This window comes from Cylas formicarius, unplaced genomic scaffold (assembly GCF_029955315.1).
Source record: "Cylas formicarius isolate icCylForm1 unplaced genomic scaffold, icCylForm1.1 PGA_scaffold_12__32_contigs__length_19106922, whole genome shotgun sequence".
Taxonomy (NCBI): domain Eukaryota; kingdom Metazoa; phylum Arthropoda; class Insecta; order Coleoptera; family Brentidae; genus Cylas; species Cylas formicarius.
This window is the reverse complement of record NW_026844225.1, coordinates 17,504,441-17,521,594: the sequence shown is the minus strand read 5'-3', so window position 1 is coordinate 17,521,594 and position 17,154 is coordinate 17,504,441. Positions and strand designations below refer to the sequence as shown.

The 17,154-nt window shown below is 36.4% G+C and overlaps 4 protein-coding genes across 15 annotated transcripts in view; 1 reads left to right on the top strand and 3 right to left on the bottom strand.

The window, feature by feature from the left end:
- Positions 1-161: 161 nt before the first annotated feature.
- Positions 162-2,647, bottom strand: LOC132695708 (acanthoscurrin-1-like). Of its 2 annotated transcripts, XM_060660139.1 has the most exons (4): positions 2,535-2,647; positions 1,163-1,391; positions 320-451; positions 162-261 (listed from the first exon to the last, which is right to left on the bottom strand). In XM_060660139.1, coding segments are annotated over exons 1-4 (381 nt in total). In that variant the 5' UTR covers positions 2,554-2,647; the 3' UTR covers positions 162-260. The 2 variants fall into 2 exon arrangements, with proteins under 2 accessions (XP_060516122.1, XP_060516121.1); XM_060660138.1 differs by lacking the exon at positions 2,535-2,647 and having other exon boundaries at positions 1,163-1,995.
- A 543-nt stretch (positions 2,648-3,190) lies between these two features.
- LOC132708605 (mesoderm induction early response protein 1) lies at positions 3,191-5,849 on the top strand. The gene is made up of 6 exons (XM_060681021.1): positions 3,191-3,294; positions 3,475-3,685; positions 3,735-3,957; positions 4,011-4,090; positions 4,141-4,533; positions 5,400-5,849. The coding sequence occupies exons 2-6, from the start codon at positions 3,500-3,502 to the stop codon at positions 5,628-5,630; spliced, it is 1,113 nt and encodes a 370-aa protein (XP_060537004.1). The 5' UTR covers positions 3,191-3,294; positions 3,475-3,499; the 3' UTR covers positions 5,631-5,849.
- A 156-nt stretch (positions 5,850-6,005) lies between these two features.
- On the bottom strand, positions 6,006-8,098 carry LOC132695693 (serine-arginine protein 55-like). The gene is made up of 8 exons (XM_060660111.1): positions 7,670-8,098; positions 7,439-7,564; positions 7,312-7,382; positions 7,156-7,260; positions 7,003-7,072; positions 6,472-6,545; positions 6,262-6,417; positions 6,006-6,206 (listed from the first exon to the last, which is right to left on the bottom strand). Exons 2-8 carry the CDS (start codon positions 7,562-7,564, stop codon positions 6,125-6,127), a joined length of 684 nt encoding a protein of 227 aa, XP_060516094.1. The 5' UTR covers positions 7,670-8,098; the 3' UTR covers positions 6,006-6,124.
- Positions 8,099-10,676: 2,578 nt separating this feature from the next.
- LOC132708548 (twitchin) overlaps positions 10,677-17,154 on the bottom strand; it is a 45,007-nt gene continuing 38,529 nt past the window's right edge. For all 11 annotated transcript variants that reach the window (XM_060680907.1, XM_060680898.1, XM_060680899.1 and 8 more), the window contains 7 exons: positions 15,923-17,092; positions 14,113-15,586; positions 13,596-13,822; positions 13,254-13,544; positions 12,527-13,195; positions 12,016-12,315; positions 10,677-11,771 (listed from right to left, as the gene is read on the bottom strand). In XM_060680907.1, the coding sequence (XP_060536890.1) occupies positions 11,137-11,771; positions 12,016-12,315; positions 12,527-13,195; positions 13,254-13,544; positions 13,596-13,822; positions 14,113-15,586; positions 15,923-17,092 (4,766 nt within the window). In that variant the 3' untranslated portion in view covers positions 10,677-11,136. The remainder of the gene's footprint in view (positions 11,772-12,015; positions 12,316-12,526; positions 13,196-13,253; positions 13,545-13,595; positions 13,823-14,112; positions 15,587-15,922; positions 17,093-17,154) is intronic.

Here is a 17,154-nt window from a genome sequence, read left to right as displayed (position 1 = left end):
GCAATTTGAGGAGCACTCAAAATAAACCACTTAAGCTTCAAGGTTTTAGTAATGTATTCATGGGATACATCGGTGGTATTGTTATATCTTTGATTGCCTTCATTATCGAGTTGATGATCATGAAATAATTAGTCGGAATAAAACTACAGATATTCGTAGAAGCGAAATACTGATTTATTTAAAAATTTTCAACAAAAAGTAATTAACGACTAGTGACTTAAAATTTATTAAGCGTACGGGCTCACTGACCGATTGGCACTTCTGCAACCGAAAGAAAAGGGTTAACCATTTTATGAAATAAGATTTTATTCGCACTTACCACCAGCCGTGATAGTAATCGTCATGATGGTAGACGTGGACTGCCGGTTCGTAATGGTGGTAGTGAACATCGCTGTGGTATCCACCGCCATATCCGTAACCTCCTCCATATCCGCCATAGCCGTATCCGCCGCTATAAAAAAATGGCAAACGTTAATTTCGCATTTGAAGTTTGAAGAAATAAGTTTATTATGACTTAAACGGATTGACAATAAATGCGAATTTAAAACAAGTTGTTATTGAAAAATAACGACTAGATAGATACGAATATGCATATGGTGTGGTATTCAATGTTTTCTGTGGTTATTTTCAAAAATTCGACAAACCATTTCTGTGGTCATCGCTCCCAGTTTGGTTATAGTTAATAATTGTATGGAGTGCCGCTTTTATTTTACTTACTTTTAAAATATTATGTGTTTATATACAGGCTGTTTGTATTTTCGTGACCAAATAAGAAGTTTCTTATTTTAAATGGGAGACACTGTATATTAAGGTATTTTTGAATACCTCGGAACTTTGTAGAGTCATGAGACATTTAGAGGTCGAAATATATCTATCGACTTCTCCAACTTTTATGTTGATTTCCTTATACAAGAGGATTTATATTAGTGGTAGATTTGTGTTGATATTTTACAAATAAATAAATACAGTGTGATCAAAAAGTAACATTAAACATTTTTATAATTTGACCGTATGTGGCATTTTAAAAAATGGTGACTTTGCGTAAAGTTTCCTATTTCATTTGTAGAAATATTAGCTATAAAGGAGTTTTGAATTGTAAAAATGCTAAACAACTATTAAAGACAACAGAGAAACATAAAACTGTACAAACATATATACTTACTGTCCGTACGCCAGGGATTTGCCGATAACCGCCCCTTTGGCTAGTCCTAATCCTAGTCCGGCAGCCCCGACAGCTCCTGCTCCTACTAGTCCAGCTCCTACCACGCCAGCTCCCAGTACACCGGCTCCCAGCGCCCCGACGCCTAACGCACTAGCACCCAAGGCAGCGCCTATAATGGGTGCCCTTTTTTCTCGTACTAATTCTGGATTGTATACGCTAGCAGCCCCTACTAAGTACACTGTGCAGGTAAATGCGATGATCACTGACAATTTCATTTTTGTCTTTGATTTTGTTTTTGGTTTTTGGTCGTAGCACGTTGGTATGATACTGATTGGAGTTAGGAAGGTTGGTAACCTTTTATAGGTGGTAACCGGTAGTCGAAGGATTATCAGAAAGACAAACGGTCTGTCCATGAAGGTCAGCGAATTAAATATGGAAGCAACTGCCAATAATTACGAAGCAAAATTGAAAACCTGTTTGGGTGTGTGGAGACGGTTAAGATTTTTCGGGTTTTTTTTATTAAAATTCGGAATTTTGGGATTTCTTTTTTTTATTTTAATCAAATTATAATTCGAGATTCACGCGGTTACAGGATATGGAAATACCACCACATTGGTACTACATTAAATCATCTTCAAATTAGTTTGGGAAGATTTGAGATACCTTATTTCGGCGTATTATTTAAATGTGAGTTTTTTTACAAACATTTAAGAGAAATAAAAGTAAGATATGGTATTCATGGTGACAGGTGTACATCTACTTGAAAAATTATGAATGCATTGTATAAATTGTTAATAAATAAGTAAAATAGCACTAAAACTAATTACATTTTGATCTTCGTCACTTTGTCTATAATGCATTTATTTGATGCTACAATAAATAAAATAAAGAACCCCGCAGTGCAATTAGCCGTATGCACGCCACTGATGCCTATATAAATTTTGAATTTGCTAAATAATAATGATTGTGATCTATTTTGTGGAAATTTTGAGGAAAGCTTGGCCATTAATGCAATGCTCAAATTTTTAATTTTACTATGATTATCGCCCGCCTCTCACCGCTTATGCAAATCGGAATGTTTATTTTAGCATTTTCAATAATAAAAAACAATAAAAAATTTTTTCGTAACAAAATTTTAACGAATCACGCAGGTGTTTGGTACACAGTAGATTTATATGCAAATTGAGCAGATCCACAAAAATTTTTAAAATGTCAAGGGTCAGACCCATATTATTATATCCATTTATTTTATAATATTAGTTCCTTAAACATTTCATCGCTCGGGTGAAATCGAATGATTGCTGGCCTTAACTTTGGCAATAACCTAAATTACTTTCCTATACAGCCACCAATTAATCTACTTTACAATTACCTTGTAATATATATGTCATATATCGGCTTAAATTTTTACACGAATTGTTTTTTAGTTTTTATGTTTTAAGGTTAAACCTTTCATTTAATGGATTTACATTTCAGGTCGTTTAGATCTTCCTTGGAATACATAGCACAATTTTATCTAAATTGGAATACTAGCGGATTACAAAATCTTTTTTTTTTAGCTGAATTTTAGAGTTTTTATAGTTAGAATTTATTTATATATCATCATTTTTAAAAACGAATTATAAATACCAATGTAGTGTTAATCATTAGTTATTGCGCTATTTTGATACATTGTATTTTTGGCAACTCCCAAATCTGTACTAGATTAATAAAACCAAAATAATTTGTTAATAAAATCGTAAAATTATTTAAGTATTTTGAATTATTTTTTATTTATTTTTAAAATGAATTTATTTTTAACAAAATTAAAATATTAAATTATTTTTTCTTGAAATTAAGTTCTACGAACCTAGGGATATACAACATATAACAAACATAAATATATTACATCAAAAAGATTATTAATACAATTAAACAATTTCAGCGATTTCTATCTAGCATTACCTTTTTTTTCCATGGTATGAAAACATACCAATACCTACCATCTATGGTATCGATCTCTCCCATTTTTTCACGGTATATATTTGTGTACGTTTATACTGTGGATTTATATTTGATGTTTTGTTGTATTGTGTTGAAAAATTTTAATTGTGGTGTATTCGAGAGAATTGATACAATTTTCTGAAATTGTGGTGAGTTTAAACGTATTACATTTTCAAACAACAAAAAAATTTAGAAATTCAAGTCGTTAAAAATTTGTCAAAATTGCGCGCTTAGTTTGATAGAGAATCTAACCTAATTTTGTTGTGATATTAAAATAATTGTTCTTATATTAAATATTAGCGGTAATATTAAATTGAGTTTTCTTTAAGGGTCAAGTTGTAATGATAAGTTGCAATGGAACAATCAATTATGAATCAAAAGGGCAAAGACAGTGACTCCCCCACAAAAGACAAATTGTTTGACCCTTCAATTGATATGCTCGTAAATGACTTTGACGATGAACGAACTTTAGATGAAGAAGAAGCTTTAGCTGCCGGAGAATCAAATGATCCTTCGGTAGAGCTTTCAGATTTGCAGAAGGTTTGTTCTTTTATTTTCTACTTCCAAAGATATAATTTGTTTTTCAAAGGAGGGGAATATGCCTTTGGAAGAGTTGCTAGCATTATATGGATATAGTACTAAAGAGAAGGAAGGATCATCAGATGAAGAGGAGGAGACTGGTCAGAATTCATCTGAGCTGATGGAAGATGAAGAGAGTGAACCATTGCCTCCAGAGCAACAGTCAAAACTTAGTGCTTTATATGAGCCTATTGTTGACAATGACAACGAAGCCTCATCTAGGCTCCTAAGATGTAAATCGCATTTAGCACAGTACTGTTCTTTCCCTACTCCTTACTTTTTGTAGCTGTCTCACGAATTAGTGAAGAAGAAGATGATGATTATGATTATAGTCCAGATGAAGACGAAGTTCGTAAAATGAAAAAGGTAATGTGAAATTTTTTATTACTTAGCTTTATTATTTAAAATGATTGTAGACTATAATGGTTGGCAGTGATTATCAAGCACAAATTCCAGAGGGTTTACACCATTATGATGATGTATTACCATATGAAAATGATGACAAACTAGTTTGGGATCCTAGTAAAATAGCCCTAGGTGACACTGAAGACTATTTGAAAAAAGCTCATCTAATAACAAAACCTCCATTACCGAGCGGCACTCACCTTAGAGATGATGAACAAGCTCTATATATGCTGCAACAATGTGGTCATAATGCTAAAGAAGCCCTTAGAAGGCTTCGTATGACATTACCCACAAGCAGTACCGACTCAGTCAATGAATCATTGTGGTCAGAAGAGGAGTGTCGCAATTTTGAAGCAGGTGTGCGGTCCTTTGGCAAAAATTTTCACTTAATTCAACAAAATAAGGTAAATGATTAGAATAGGATCGGTTTTCATGTTACATGTTTGTGTTTCGTTATTTTTGTATTGAGTTTATTTATTTGGAAATGTCATGTTATTTCCAAGATTGGAAAATATCTAATTTATTGTCATATGAGGGTCAGCTTGATTACTGCTTCTTGCCTTCTAATTCATTCGAATTATTTACACCCTTTTCAATATAATTTGAAAAATTGATGACACTGCATTGAGGGCAATGAATAACTGTTGGTTTGGACCTTGGACCTAACATTGTCATAAACATCAATCCCCAGTAGCCATTATAAAATTTCAGTTATACATAGGCTGCAAATAGCAGTTTTGACCGGAAATTATCGTTATAGTTATTTGTTACATGAATCTTACATTATTTGCCTGGGCAGATGATTATGATAACAGTATTATATTTGTAAAAAAAATTTATAAATAAAAAGTAAACGTGCAACAGGTGCTTTTTCATTTATGGTGGTGTGTAGTGCAATAGCTTAACATGTTCATGTCGGGTAAATATCTGGTAATTTATGGTGCACATCCCGAAGCAATAACGACGATTTATTAATTTTCGGTTACAGTGATTTACGGAGCATTTGGATCAGCTGTTTACGCATTGCGCTTGCGCGTTAGTCCGTTTGTTGTCGTTTTGAATTGACGCAAAAAACCATTCTACACGAAAACGTTGGAATTACTTATTATTAAACATTTATAATTTTTTTATTTTAAGATGTGTTCTAAATCAAAATTTGGTTCAGATATTTACCCCTTGATGTTTACCTACCTAAATCACATCCTTCCTATTATCATACTTTGAACAGGTGAGAACTGACCTTTGTCAGTTTAAATTTAAATTATTCAAGGTTCGTACCCGTTCGGTAGGAGAACTAGTCCAATTTTATTACTTGTGGAAAAAATCCGAACGCCATGATATTTTCGCCAATAAAGTGAGACTTGAAAAGAAAAAATACAGCCTACATCCCGGCTTAACTGACTTCATGGATCGATTTCTGGAAGACCAGGAACGAGACCGAAGCTCATCCCCAATCATAACCGCGGGAAATGGTAGTACCAAGCCTCCTCCAGATATTTGATCTTTGATGTACAGTTATTGGTTGTATAAGAACAAGCAAGATGGCGGTTAAGACTCAAAACTTCCATTTCATAACCATCATGAACATTGTTTTAAGTAATATTTATTTTTGTATATAAGCATTTTTAAAAACATTTTGTAAATAGAAAATATAGTGTAAATACAGAGCTTTTCGCCCGACTACTGTGTCAATTCATTCCTATAAATGAATAAAATGTGCAGCAAGAAACAGATTTTTTTTAAATAAAACGTGTACCTTTTTGAATATTCGCGAGGGGCTATTTTTCATTTAAAGATGCAGGATGTCCTCCAGTCATGCTAATATTTTTATTCATTATTATTTTTGTATTGAATGAAAAAATATTTTTTGTTAATAGTCTATTCAGGTAAAGTCAACACTATATCAACACATGACACCCAATAATTTTATATATTTATGTATCTATATACTGATATAATAAACAATTAAACAATATAATTAAAACATAATTTGGCTTAAGATGGCAATCGCGATTTTTCACTTCCGATTTTCTCTTCAGCAACAGAACTGTTCCTTGAATTACTGGAGCTTCTTTTTCTAGTCATCAAAATCTGTTTAATAATTCATCAAAATGCTATTTTTACATATTCACCTTGATCTGGACCGAGATTTTGAACTTGAGGACGAGGATGAAGCTCTTCGACCTCCGCGGTCTCGACTTAGTCTTATTTTACGACCTTCCAATTCGCTGTGATTTAAACGGCTGATGGCAGTGTCCATTCCCTTGTGAGAAGCAAACTCCACAATACTGAACAAATAAAAAATAAGTAGCAAGTTGACCATAATAATGCCAAATACCCACCCCTCATTTCTTCTCTGCTTGTGAGCGTCAGCAAAAGTGACTTCACCAGCTTGGCGCATGTAATCTTTCAACCCCTATAAACAAACGTAATTTAGAACATTTATCCCTTCCTTTTTAGCAATTCTCATTCAATAATAATTATTTTATAAACAAATTTAACTTAAAAATCAAATTGAACTAGAATGTAAATCCACAAAATTTAAATTAAATAAACTTATCCGAGTTTTGTAACTGCTATTCTGCATTGTAGTCAACATTTACCTGGATGACGCTAAGAGCAATTGACGTCTGACCTTCCTTAGAAATGAGAACGACCCACAAGAAAAAAACCACTGTTTGAGCTCTGTTAGTTTAAGAACCTCCCAAAGAAAGTACGGCTCAAATTGTGGTTGATATCAAGTAAACAGGAAACTGGACTAGTACATCTGACGCCCCAAAATGACCATTTTAGAACCCCTGGTGCTCAGCTTAATCTAACGGGTCTAAGTTTGTTGGCTTGCGAAACATGTTACCAATGCCATTTGAACTTACTTGCCAATTCACCTTGCTGGATAAGTTTCCAACCACAAGACGATAATGTGTTCTCTGTAGTGGAGCATATCTAATATAATCAACATATAAATAGTAAACTATAGGTACTAATTAAAATGATGGACTTTTTGAGTATTATGGTGATTATCTCACCTGGATCTTTTACCAACCCCTCTTTTTGCATATCTGCTCAAACTACTTCTTCTATAAGGATCAGTACTTCTGGAACGCCCACCCCTAGCTCTTTCCACTGATATTCTGACAAACAAGAGTATGCATTCAGTTGTTAAGATAAGCCCCCTAGCTTACCTTTCTCCTAACAATTCTTTACCATTCATTTCATAAATGGCGTCATCTGCATCCTTTTTATCTCCAAATTCCTTAAAAATTAACAAAGATGCAGAGTATATTTATTGCCCGTTTCATAAAAACTTACTACAAAAGCAAAACCATTTTTAAGGTTTATTTTTCGTAACTTTCCGTACTTCCTAAAAAACCATTCTACATCTTTTTCTCTCGTATTAGGTGCGATGCCTCCTAAAAAGAGCTTAGTTCTGCTCATCTGCAAAACAAAACGCTCATTGGAATATGTTGTAGATAGTTGCATACATAGTAGATCTTTAAATTTAAGTAAGTAATTACAGGAAGTCAACTAGTCTGCACTTGCCTTTTTTGTTAAAAGTCCTTGAGCTAAATAATCCAAAGAAACATACAGTGATTTTTTCCGACGCTTTTCAATTTTTTTATGTGCAGAATAGATTTTATCTATCGCTAGACAATCAATCACCAAACAACTAAGCTCAAATATTTAGAATAAAAATAAAATTAGAGTTTCTCATCACAAGAAGTAACTGAGGATGCGCAATATGTTTGATTTTGCGTGTTGCAGTATTCAGATATCAAGCAGACTGTTCCCAAAGAAAAAGCATTTCGTGTCCACGACCCAGCGACCATAGTAAAGTCCGCCACGCAGATAATTATGTACGCTTTTATCAACACAATTTAATCATTAATTAACTGAGATGACCTACGTTATGATCAAGATTCAGTCACTTCTCTCTCTCCATCTATTTATTTTATCTCTCTCTTGTAAGTGTAAAATGTGAGCAAACTTACATATTTTAATGCACTTAGTAGTTTACGCAGTTTAATTGATTTAATTGTAATTATATGAATTCAAATTATTTTTAAGTTTCGGCTTAAAATTGCAGGCTTTAATGCAAGCGGGTGTCTGATGTTATTTGTATCCGCAACCGAGATTTTGTATTGCCATTGCCATTGCAGTTAGTTTTTATTTAGTTGACTAGAAAGGTTATATTACAATACAAAACCAACAAATTAAAAACGGAAATTTAACTGTGAATTTATTATAAAAATTTTTATTTAAATTTAAATTTAATATTTGGGGAGGATAAAATCATACCTAAAACAGCTCGACAAAGAGAATTTATGTATAACAAGTTGAAAAATACAGGACTCTATAATCGTTGCGGTTTCAGTTCTGGGTTAAATAAAAAAGTGACTAGTTGACTAAAAACGTTATATTGCAATAAATATTTCCTACGCAAATTTATAAAAACCAATAAATTGGAACCGGAAATTTAACTGTGAATTTATTATGTTCAAATGTATTTGGGGAGGATAAAATCATACCTAAAACAATTTGACAGAGAGAATTTATGTAAAACAAGTTGAAAAATACAGGACTCTATAGTCGTTGCGGTTTCAGTTCTGGGTTAAATAAAAAAGAACACAACAAGAAGCTTGGTTTTTCCTGGTAAAAACCCACTCCTCTTCCAGTTATAAATTTATCGGGGTTTATTTCAACTACTCCGTCGGTTGCGGTCGTTTCATTTGTCTGCGGTTTGCCTATCGAACAACAACTGAATTGTTTGTTATCGAATAGTTAGTGCTTTGTTGCAATCGCTCAAAACAATGGTAGGTAATGGTGATTATTTTTATATGCTGCGAATATCATTATTACTATTTTTTTCGCAAGTTGAAAAATACAAATTAACTTTCCAAATTTTCTGTTCATTTAAATGAACCGCAAATTTCACTGCAAAAATCGGAATTTCAATAAATTTCACATGCACTGCGATATCACTCATTAAATCTGTGGCGTAGACGGTTTTTACCGTCTAATTGGTATTTATGAACGATAAGCTAGCCGGATCCTTAGGTCAAAGTTTATAATAATTAAATCCGCTTGTTTTGGTTTTCAGAAAATTTTAATTGTGTTCGGTTTGGTATTCGCTTTCACCGATGCCCAGAGACCGACGTACGCTGGAACGAGTGTTAAAGGTTACCCAGAACTGGCTAATCGATTCCGGGATTCTTCCGAAACCACAGAAAATGTCCCGTTGAATAATAGACTGGGCGGGGATGAGTCATCTACACCCAAACTTCCAACGGACGCCCGTGGCGACATCGATTTGGTAAATCGGTTGAATCAGTGGCCCAGAGGGAACAGACCGTTTTGGTTGTTAAATTCGGGACATATTGAAAAGCACAGACATCCAGATATCAACGTTGAAAGAACGAGAGATGGTCAGATGGGACAAAATAACGATCAAAACTTCATGAACAGATTTGGAGGAAATTCTGGGTCTGAAATAAGAATCATTAAACCTGCCGACCAAAGATCATCGTTTGTGGGTTCCTCGTCAAGGAATTAGTGAACGAATTGGCGTTTTTCTTCTTTTATAATAGAGACTGATTAATTTATTATTTTATCCACTTGAACAAAAGCAAAAATTGGTAGGTTACATTAATAAAGGAATTTAAGTGTTTTAAATGTTTGTGTTCTTGTTAGTTTTTTTTATGTCCCAAGATCCAATTTCGAAAACTCAAATTTTTCTGTAAATTGATTGGCAAGAAATCGTCTTTTTCTTCAAATAATAAATAATAAAATATCCTGTTCTTTTAGTTAACTAAACAAATGCATGGCCCAGTTAAAAGTGAAAATGTCTTATTAATACTAAAAACATTTTTTTTTCATTATGTTATTGAATTTTTCAAAATTTCACTCCTTCAAGTGCGTTTGTGTGATTTTTTCCCATTTAAAAATGTGAATTACCAAGACTTTGTCCAACAATTTCTCCCAATTTCGTTAGTAGTTTTTATTTTCTTGGCGGTTTTTGATATTATGTTTTTGATTTTCAAAACTTACATTAAATGGTTAAATGGTTTTCACCATAAATTAATAGGCAAGAAACCGTTTTAAAACGGATGTCTGTAATTAATAACTCTAAATATGGTGTTCCTTTTGGTAAATAAAAAATGTATCGCTCAGCAAAAAATAAAAATGTAACACCTATTAGTCAGTTCATTTTTTTTAAATTTATTTTCTTTTTAATTTTTAAAACTTTCAAGTACATACTTGCTTTTGCTTTTTTAAAATAATTTTCTGGAATAAATATTAAAACTTGTTTAATATGAGCAACATTTAAAAAAAGATGTATTTCTCACATTTTGAATGTTTTGTCTAAAATAAAAAGTAAAACTGTAATACCAATCCCGAAAATATTTTTGTTTATTAAATTTTTTAAAATCTGTTTTTGATTAGAAAGAAAAGTTGAATATGTTTTTGCACTTATTATATTAAAAGAACAACATTTTAGGGATAACACTGTTTTGGCATATACCGGGGCGGGTTGAAAAGTCAATAGGCGTTTTAAAAATTAAATATTTTATTTTTTTACAGAATATGATACATTTTTGGTACGGCTCGCGGAAGCAATAATGCGCTTTAATGAAATCTTAAATAACGGACAACGATGGCGTAATGAAAATAATGGCTCAAGCACTTCACTAAATAAACATCGCAATTTCATTCAATTTAATCTAATTAGTAGGTAATAGTTCGAAAGTTGTGCTCCTTGTTTCGCGCGTTCGAAAAAAATATAATTATCTACCAGCGGGTTCTCTCCCCGGTTCGCCCCCGCGAAGGTGTTAAGTTTGAGGATGCCGGAAACGATCCCGGAAAGAACCACGCGCCATTTCCTATCATACACCGTTTTATACAAAATACTTACAAATAAATAAACAAATGATTTACATAACGGAGCAAGTCGTTTTTTCGTTAAGAGCGTTATAATGCGGTTAGTCAGTGTTGGGATGAGGAGGCGGGCTTTATAGTTGACCGCTTGGTACAACATTGAGCGAAAACGCGGCGAAAGTTTCCCCTTTTTTTCCAATCGCTTTCGCTTGATACTGACCGACATCGTTAGAGTCGCACGATACTATTTGCAACGTATATCTTTTACCGTCTGCCGTGAATTTGTATTTAGTTTTGCTTTCTTTGATCTGTTTGCCGTCTTTTAACCAACTGATTTGTAATGGTTCGTCTTCGGTTTCGGCAGCGAATGTGGCCGTTTCACCCTCCGAAAGCGTAGCGGAAATTGGGAATGTTTTGAAAACGGGACTTTTGGGTTGTTCGCCTGGTACCACAACGTTTAATGTACAACTGCTGAAACTTTCGCCGGCATCGTTAAACGCCTCGCACGTGTATACACCGGAATCTTCCGGGAATATTTCGGCTATCGTCAGTTTGTAAATGTTCGCCTCGTTGACGTATTGGAAGTCTTTGCTGGGTTTAATTTCTTTGTTGTTGTGGAGCCAGATTACATCGAATTTATCGGCGCCTATGATACGGCATGATATCGTGACCGGTTCGCCATCTTTAACGAATGCCGATTCCAAATGGCTTACTATGGTCGGCGGTTTGTCTTCGGTTTTCTTCTTGCCGTTGGTGGCGTTCGCCATTACTGAAAATATACCACCGAAGCAGTATTAATTGAACCCTTTACTCAGTGTGATTTGTGCTTGAAGCAATTATTAAATAGTCGAGCAAAAATCAACCGTGGTTTTTAGCTGTTTTGTGTGTGTAAGAAACCGATCAACCTTACCGCTATATCACGTAAGTAATATTAGCACAAGCCGGATGCGGATGATGATGTTTGCAGGTCCTGTTATGAATGTGGTGTGAGTTTAAATGTAATTTTTGCTTACGTTTAATGGTGAGTTTCGATTTTGTTTCGGTTGTTCCCATCGAGTTGGTCGCTTTGCATACGTACACGCCTTCATCTTCTGGGTATACTTCGTTGATATGTAGTTTGGCAATTCCGTTTTTGTATTTGAGATCAATCACTTCGGATGAACTAAGAGGTTTGCCGTCCTTGGTCCATACTATTTGAGGTTCCGGGTCGCCTTGAACGTGGGCTGTCAATGTCAAACTATCGCCGTCGTTTATTGTTAAGTCTGTAAGTCCTTTTGTGAATTGCGGTGGTCCCATCGTCGAATCTGGGGGAACTAAAACAAATAACAACAAATATTTATATTTTATTGTTTGTTATTCATTAGGAGCTTAAAAATGCGATTTAATATCTTTAGTATCTTTAAATTTTTTGCACCGTTTGCTGCAAAATTATCGTATGATGTTTTTCGAAAATAATTAAAAACAAAGGTACATCCGTCATACCTGCGTTATTTGATCATTAACAAAACCGTGTTATATACATACGAGCTAGTTCCTTGGTCGCACTTCGTGACCTGTTTGGACTTCCAGTTGAATCGAGTCGACCATATTTCCTTGGCGTTCGTTTATCTGAATCTCCGACACTTAAATTCGAAGGCGAGTGTGCCAAACTGTTAGAACTCGTATTGGTGGATCGGGGTTGTATCGGATTCGGCGTGGTTACTTGTTTCCTAATAGTTACCGGAACAGGTGCCGGCTTAATAGGATGCTCTATAAATTTCCTGTCGCCAGAATGTAATATTCTTTCCGCCATTTTCGTTTGTTCTTCAGTACTTGTTTCACCTTCAACGATAACAACGCATGACGTTTCATCTTGTCCATGAGGATTGGTAGCGACGCAAGTGTAAATGCCGGAATCGGATGGTCTACATCCGACAATTTCCATTGTTATGACTCCGTCCGAGTGAGACATTGAATATTCATATTTGCTCAGTTCGCGTTTATCCTTGTACCATTTGACGGTAGGGAAGGGTTTGCCGCTGAGGCAACACAAGAGCTTACAGGTGTCACGCTCTTGCATCACACGCGGTCTAAGCAAGAACGTGAAACTGGGAGCACATTCTTGTTCCTCTTGCCAGAAGGTGTAAGGAAGTGGTTCCCTCCTTCGTATTACCGGCGTTTCCGGTTTGTATTCTGGTACTACTTTGGGCAACGCTGGAAAGAGAGGTACGTACATAATAAAAACCAGCGGAATCGATATTAATGCACTTACGTTGCACGTTGAGGAATACCACTTCCTCCCTGGAACCGTAGTGATTCTCCGCCCTTATAATATATTCACCCCTATCTTGGAGTTTGGCTCGATTAATAATGAAGTAGTAATCATCACCCGCGTAGCGCTTCATAAATTTCACGCTCTGTCTGAGTTCGACGTTGTTGTGGTACCAACTGACCGTCGGCGTAGCGACACCAATTACTCTACAGTAGAACTTAACGCTTTGTCCTTCGTAGCAGAAAGCGCTTTGAGGTTTAATGACAAATCGTGGCGCGGCTTGTCGACGATCTGGAAAACTCCACAATATTAATCACGCTTTTTTTAGCATGTCAAGTTTACCGAAGTAGGTGTCGTGTATTTTATATTTGTCGATGAGTAATTTACGAAGGGATGAATATTCAGAGAGCCTGCCAATGGGGAGGACAAACGAATCCCAAGCGTCGTATTTGGCACGGATCCTATCCCGGATACGCAAGTATTTGGATCGATCGATTACTTGCGTTTTATCGCTGTGGTCTCCGGCCAGCCATGAATGCAAAAGACACTCTTGAGCGGTCATACGCTTTCTATAAACAAAGTTAATAATTAGTGTAAATAAAAGTATTTTATTATATATGCACAGATTTTTTTTATTTCATTTTTCTATTTTTAAGTATGTGTGTATCACGACAGATGCGTAGTTCAGTCGACCTATTTAAAAATTATATGATTTTATCATATTTTCTCTAAAATGACGAGAGTTGGAAATATTTAATTAATTGAACTTGTGCCTTTAGAAGAATGATTAGGTTTATATAAAATGTTTGCTTAATAACATTTTGGAATAAATAATATCAATTTAACATTTGCTGCTTACTCTTTGTTCTTCAACAGTAATCTGCGAATGAAATCTTTGCCTTCTTCGGAAACGTTCGCGAACGCTTCTTCATCGAAATCCCAATCGCAAGCTTTGACATTTTTAAGGGTCTCGATGTCGTTTTCTCCAGCAAACGGTGACAATCCGCTAAGCAGTACGTACGCTAAAACTCCCACCGCCCACATGTCGGTGTAAAACCCGACCGGTTCTCGTTCGACAATTTCCGGGGCCGCAAATTCAGCTGTGCCGGTAGAAATTTTAACTACCTCGTTCGGATCTAACTTGGTGGCTAATCCGAAATCGATCAATTTAATATTAGTCCCTTTCCTCAATTGGCACATGATGTTCTCCGGTTTAATATCGAGGTGTATTATATTTTTCTCGTGCATATGTTTGATTCCTTCGCAAATTTGCCTCATGTAATTAATGACCTCCGCCTCTGACATGCTGTATCCTTCGGCGGTAATTCGTTCGAATAACTCACCACCCGATAAAAATTCGTAAATGAGAACCATCTCGTCGTCGTCTTCAAACGCGTCGTGCAAATTGATAAGCTTGGGATGATGTAGTTGGTTCATTATGTCGATTTCCTTTCGGATTAATTCTTTTTCCATAGCGTGCGAAACGGGAATGAATTTAGCTGCGAAAATGTTACCGGTTTTACGTTCACGACAACGATGAACGACTCCGAACGCTCCCGTTCCGATTTCCTCTAGTATGTCATAGTCATCATATACGCTCCTGGTTTTGATTTCTACAGGTTGCGGTACAAATTTAGAGTAAATATCGAACACGTAATTGTCATAATCTTTAATTGGTTCCTTGTGTGATTCCCGGATCTTTTTGCCCGTCTCATCCACTTCGTATTTTCGTTTCTCCACTTTCTTTTTGATCGTATCTTTCATCGTTACCAACGTGCTTACTTCGGACGGATCTGATCTGCCGTAAATATTTTCGGCGTAAATTCTAAACTCGTATTGATGCCCTGGAGTGAGTCCGCTCACCGCCATTGTTGTCAAACGGGTATTGCCGACCCTAATCCATGTAGACAAAGGATGTTCTCGTCTTTCTACCATGTAATTCGTAATGTTGCTTCCGCCGTCCCATACAGGTGCTTTCCAGCTTAGCGCCAAAGAGTCGGTTCCGATATTATCGATAGCTGGGAATCTCGGCGGATCTGGACGATCGGCAATTTGAATTTTAACGATTGCCGTGTCTTGTCCCAGTTCATTTTCGGCGGTGATCCTATAAGGACCGCTGTCCAGTTTACTAGCGTCGCGGATGGTGAGAATCGCGTGTCTGTCTTTAACTTCGACGTGATAATGACCGCCAGATTCGATCACTTCACCTTCTCGTACCCATGTAATTTTGGGTCTGGGGAAACCAGTGAATGGAATTTTGATAATGACGTTCTCGCCTTTATCGAAATATGCCGTGTCTCGGAAACGAGGTGGAATGTTTAGTTTAGGCGCGGCTGTAAAAGAAAATGAAACATTAACAGATGAAATAAAGAGATAAACATGCTTTTTAAGCTATTATCTTCATTCGGGTTTAAAGGCCGTCGTCGATTGGCATTACTTCCTAACGTTTCGCTAGCACGAGTGGCGAGCTTCTTCAGAGGTCCTTCCATCTCCTATGTTGGACATAGACTCAGAAACGTTAGGAAGTAATGCCAATCGACGACGGCCTTTAAACCCGAATGAAGATAATAGCTTATCAACGGGCCGCGAAAGCCTTAACCAATTTATCAAACATGCTTTTTGTTTTAATTTCCCTATATGTAATATATCTAAGCCCATCGCAAACTTACTCATTATTAGTAATTCAGCCCGGGTCGATTTGACTCCACCCTTATTAACCGCCCTGCACACGTATTCGTCTGCGTCTTCTCCAAACACGTCATGAATAACGAGATGGTGAACATCGCCTTCGCTGTAAATGTGATACCTGGATCCGCTAGTGATTTCCCTAGCCCCTTTGTACCACGTGATTGTAGGCGCTGGCACCCCCGTTATCGTACATTCGAATTTAGCGTTGTGGTTCTGTATACACTGAGCATTCTTAAGCGGTTTGATGATCTCAGGCGGTGTAGGTGCCAGAGGATCTTTAACGACCACTGATGTGGATGCCGAAGATGGTTCCGAGATACCAGCAATATTTTGCGCGAACACCCTGAACTCATATTGACGTCCTTCTATAAGATTTGATACGTTGATCTGCGTGGGTAGACATAACGACGGATTAACCCGTTGCCAAGCTAGAGAGCCCACTTCCCGTTTATCAATCCAGTAGCCTTGGATTCTAGCTCCACCGTCGTTTTCTGGTTTGTCCCATTCTAGGTTAACGAAATCGCCACCGACTTGGGTCACTTTAGGTACACCAGGAGGCGATGGTTTGTCAAATGGTGCTTTAGCTCTCACTGGGTTAACTCCATCGAGTGGAGGTCCCATGCCGTTGTCGTTTACCGCCATTACTCTAAATAAATATTCTTGTCCTTCGGTTAATCCTTGTACCGTAAACGTTGTATCTCTGCACGAGCTCGAAACGGTTATCCAATGGGTTCCGCTGATATCTTTCCTTTCCACTACATAGTGGGTAACGCGGAGACCTCCGTCGTAGCTAGGGGGTTTCCAGTTAAGGGTGCACGTATGTTTGGTAATATCCGTTGCTTCTAAGGGGCCAGTCGGAGGTCCAGGTAGACCAGTAATGAATACCGGGAAACTACCAGATGCGCTTCCGCTATCATTCTTCACCGTCAGATTGTAAGATCCGGCGTCGTTCTTTTTTATGTCTTTTATGAATATGATAATGTAATCGTCGAAAATGGTAAATCTGATGTGAGAATCGTCGTCGATCTTTTGTCCGTCTTTCGTTAGGGTTACATCGAGAGGTTGATCTCCGCTGTAGTAAATTTTAATTTTCGTATTATCACCTTCGGCTAAGTATAAGTCACCCGGAAGTCGCTCGATTCTGGGTGGATCTGGAAACAAAAATAAAACGTAAAGTGCAGACCACACATCCGTCCAAAGAACAAGAAATACT

Coding starts and splice junctions, on each gene's coding strand:
- LOC132708605 (XM_060681021.1), top strand. CDS start 3,500: ATGGAACAATCAATTATGAATCAAAAGGGCAAAGACAGTGACTCCCCC. Junction 3,958..4,010: donor CTCATCTAGGCTCCTAAGAT/GTAAATCGCATT, acceptor TACTTTTTGTAG/CTGTCTCACGAATTAGTGAA. Junction 4,534..5,399: donor ACTTAATTCAACAAAATAAG/GTAAATGATTAG, acceptor AAATTATTCAAG/GTTCGTACCCGTTCGGTAGG.
- LOC132695708 (XM_060660138.1), bottom strand. CDS start 1,575: ATGGACAGACCGTTTGTCTTTCTGATAATCCTTCGACTACCGGTTACC. Junction 452..1,162: donor AAATCCCTGGCGTACGGACA/GTAAGTATATAT, acceptor ATTTTTTTATAG/CGGCGGATACGGCTATGGCG.
- LOC132695693 (XM_060660111.1), bottom strand. CDS start 7,564: ATGAGCAGAACTAAGCTCTTTTTAGGAGGCATCGCACCTAATACGAGA. Junction 6,418..6,471: donor AAGCAGAGAAGAAATGAGGG/GTGGGTATTTGG, acceptor TTATTTGTTCAG/TATTGTGGAGTTTGCTTCTC. Junction 6,207..6,261: donor AAATCTCGGTCCAGATCAAG/GTGAATATGTAA, acceptor TTTGATGACTAG/AAAAAGAAGCTCCAGTAATT.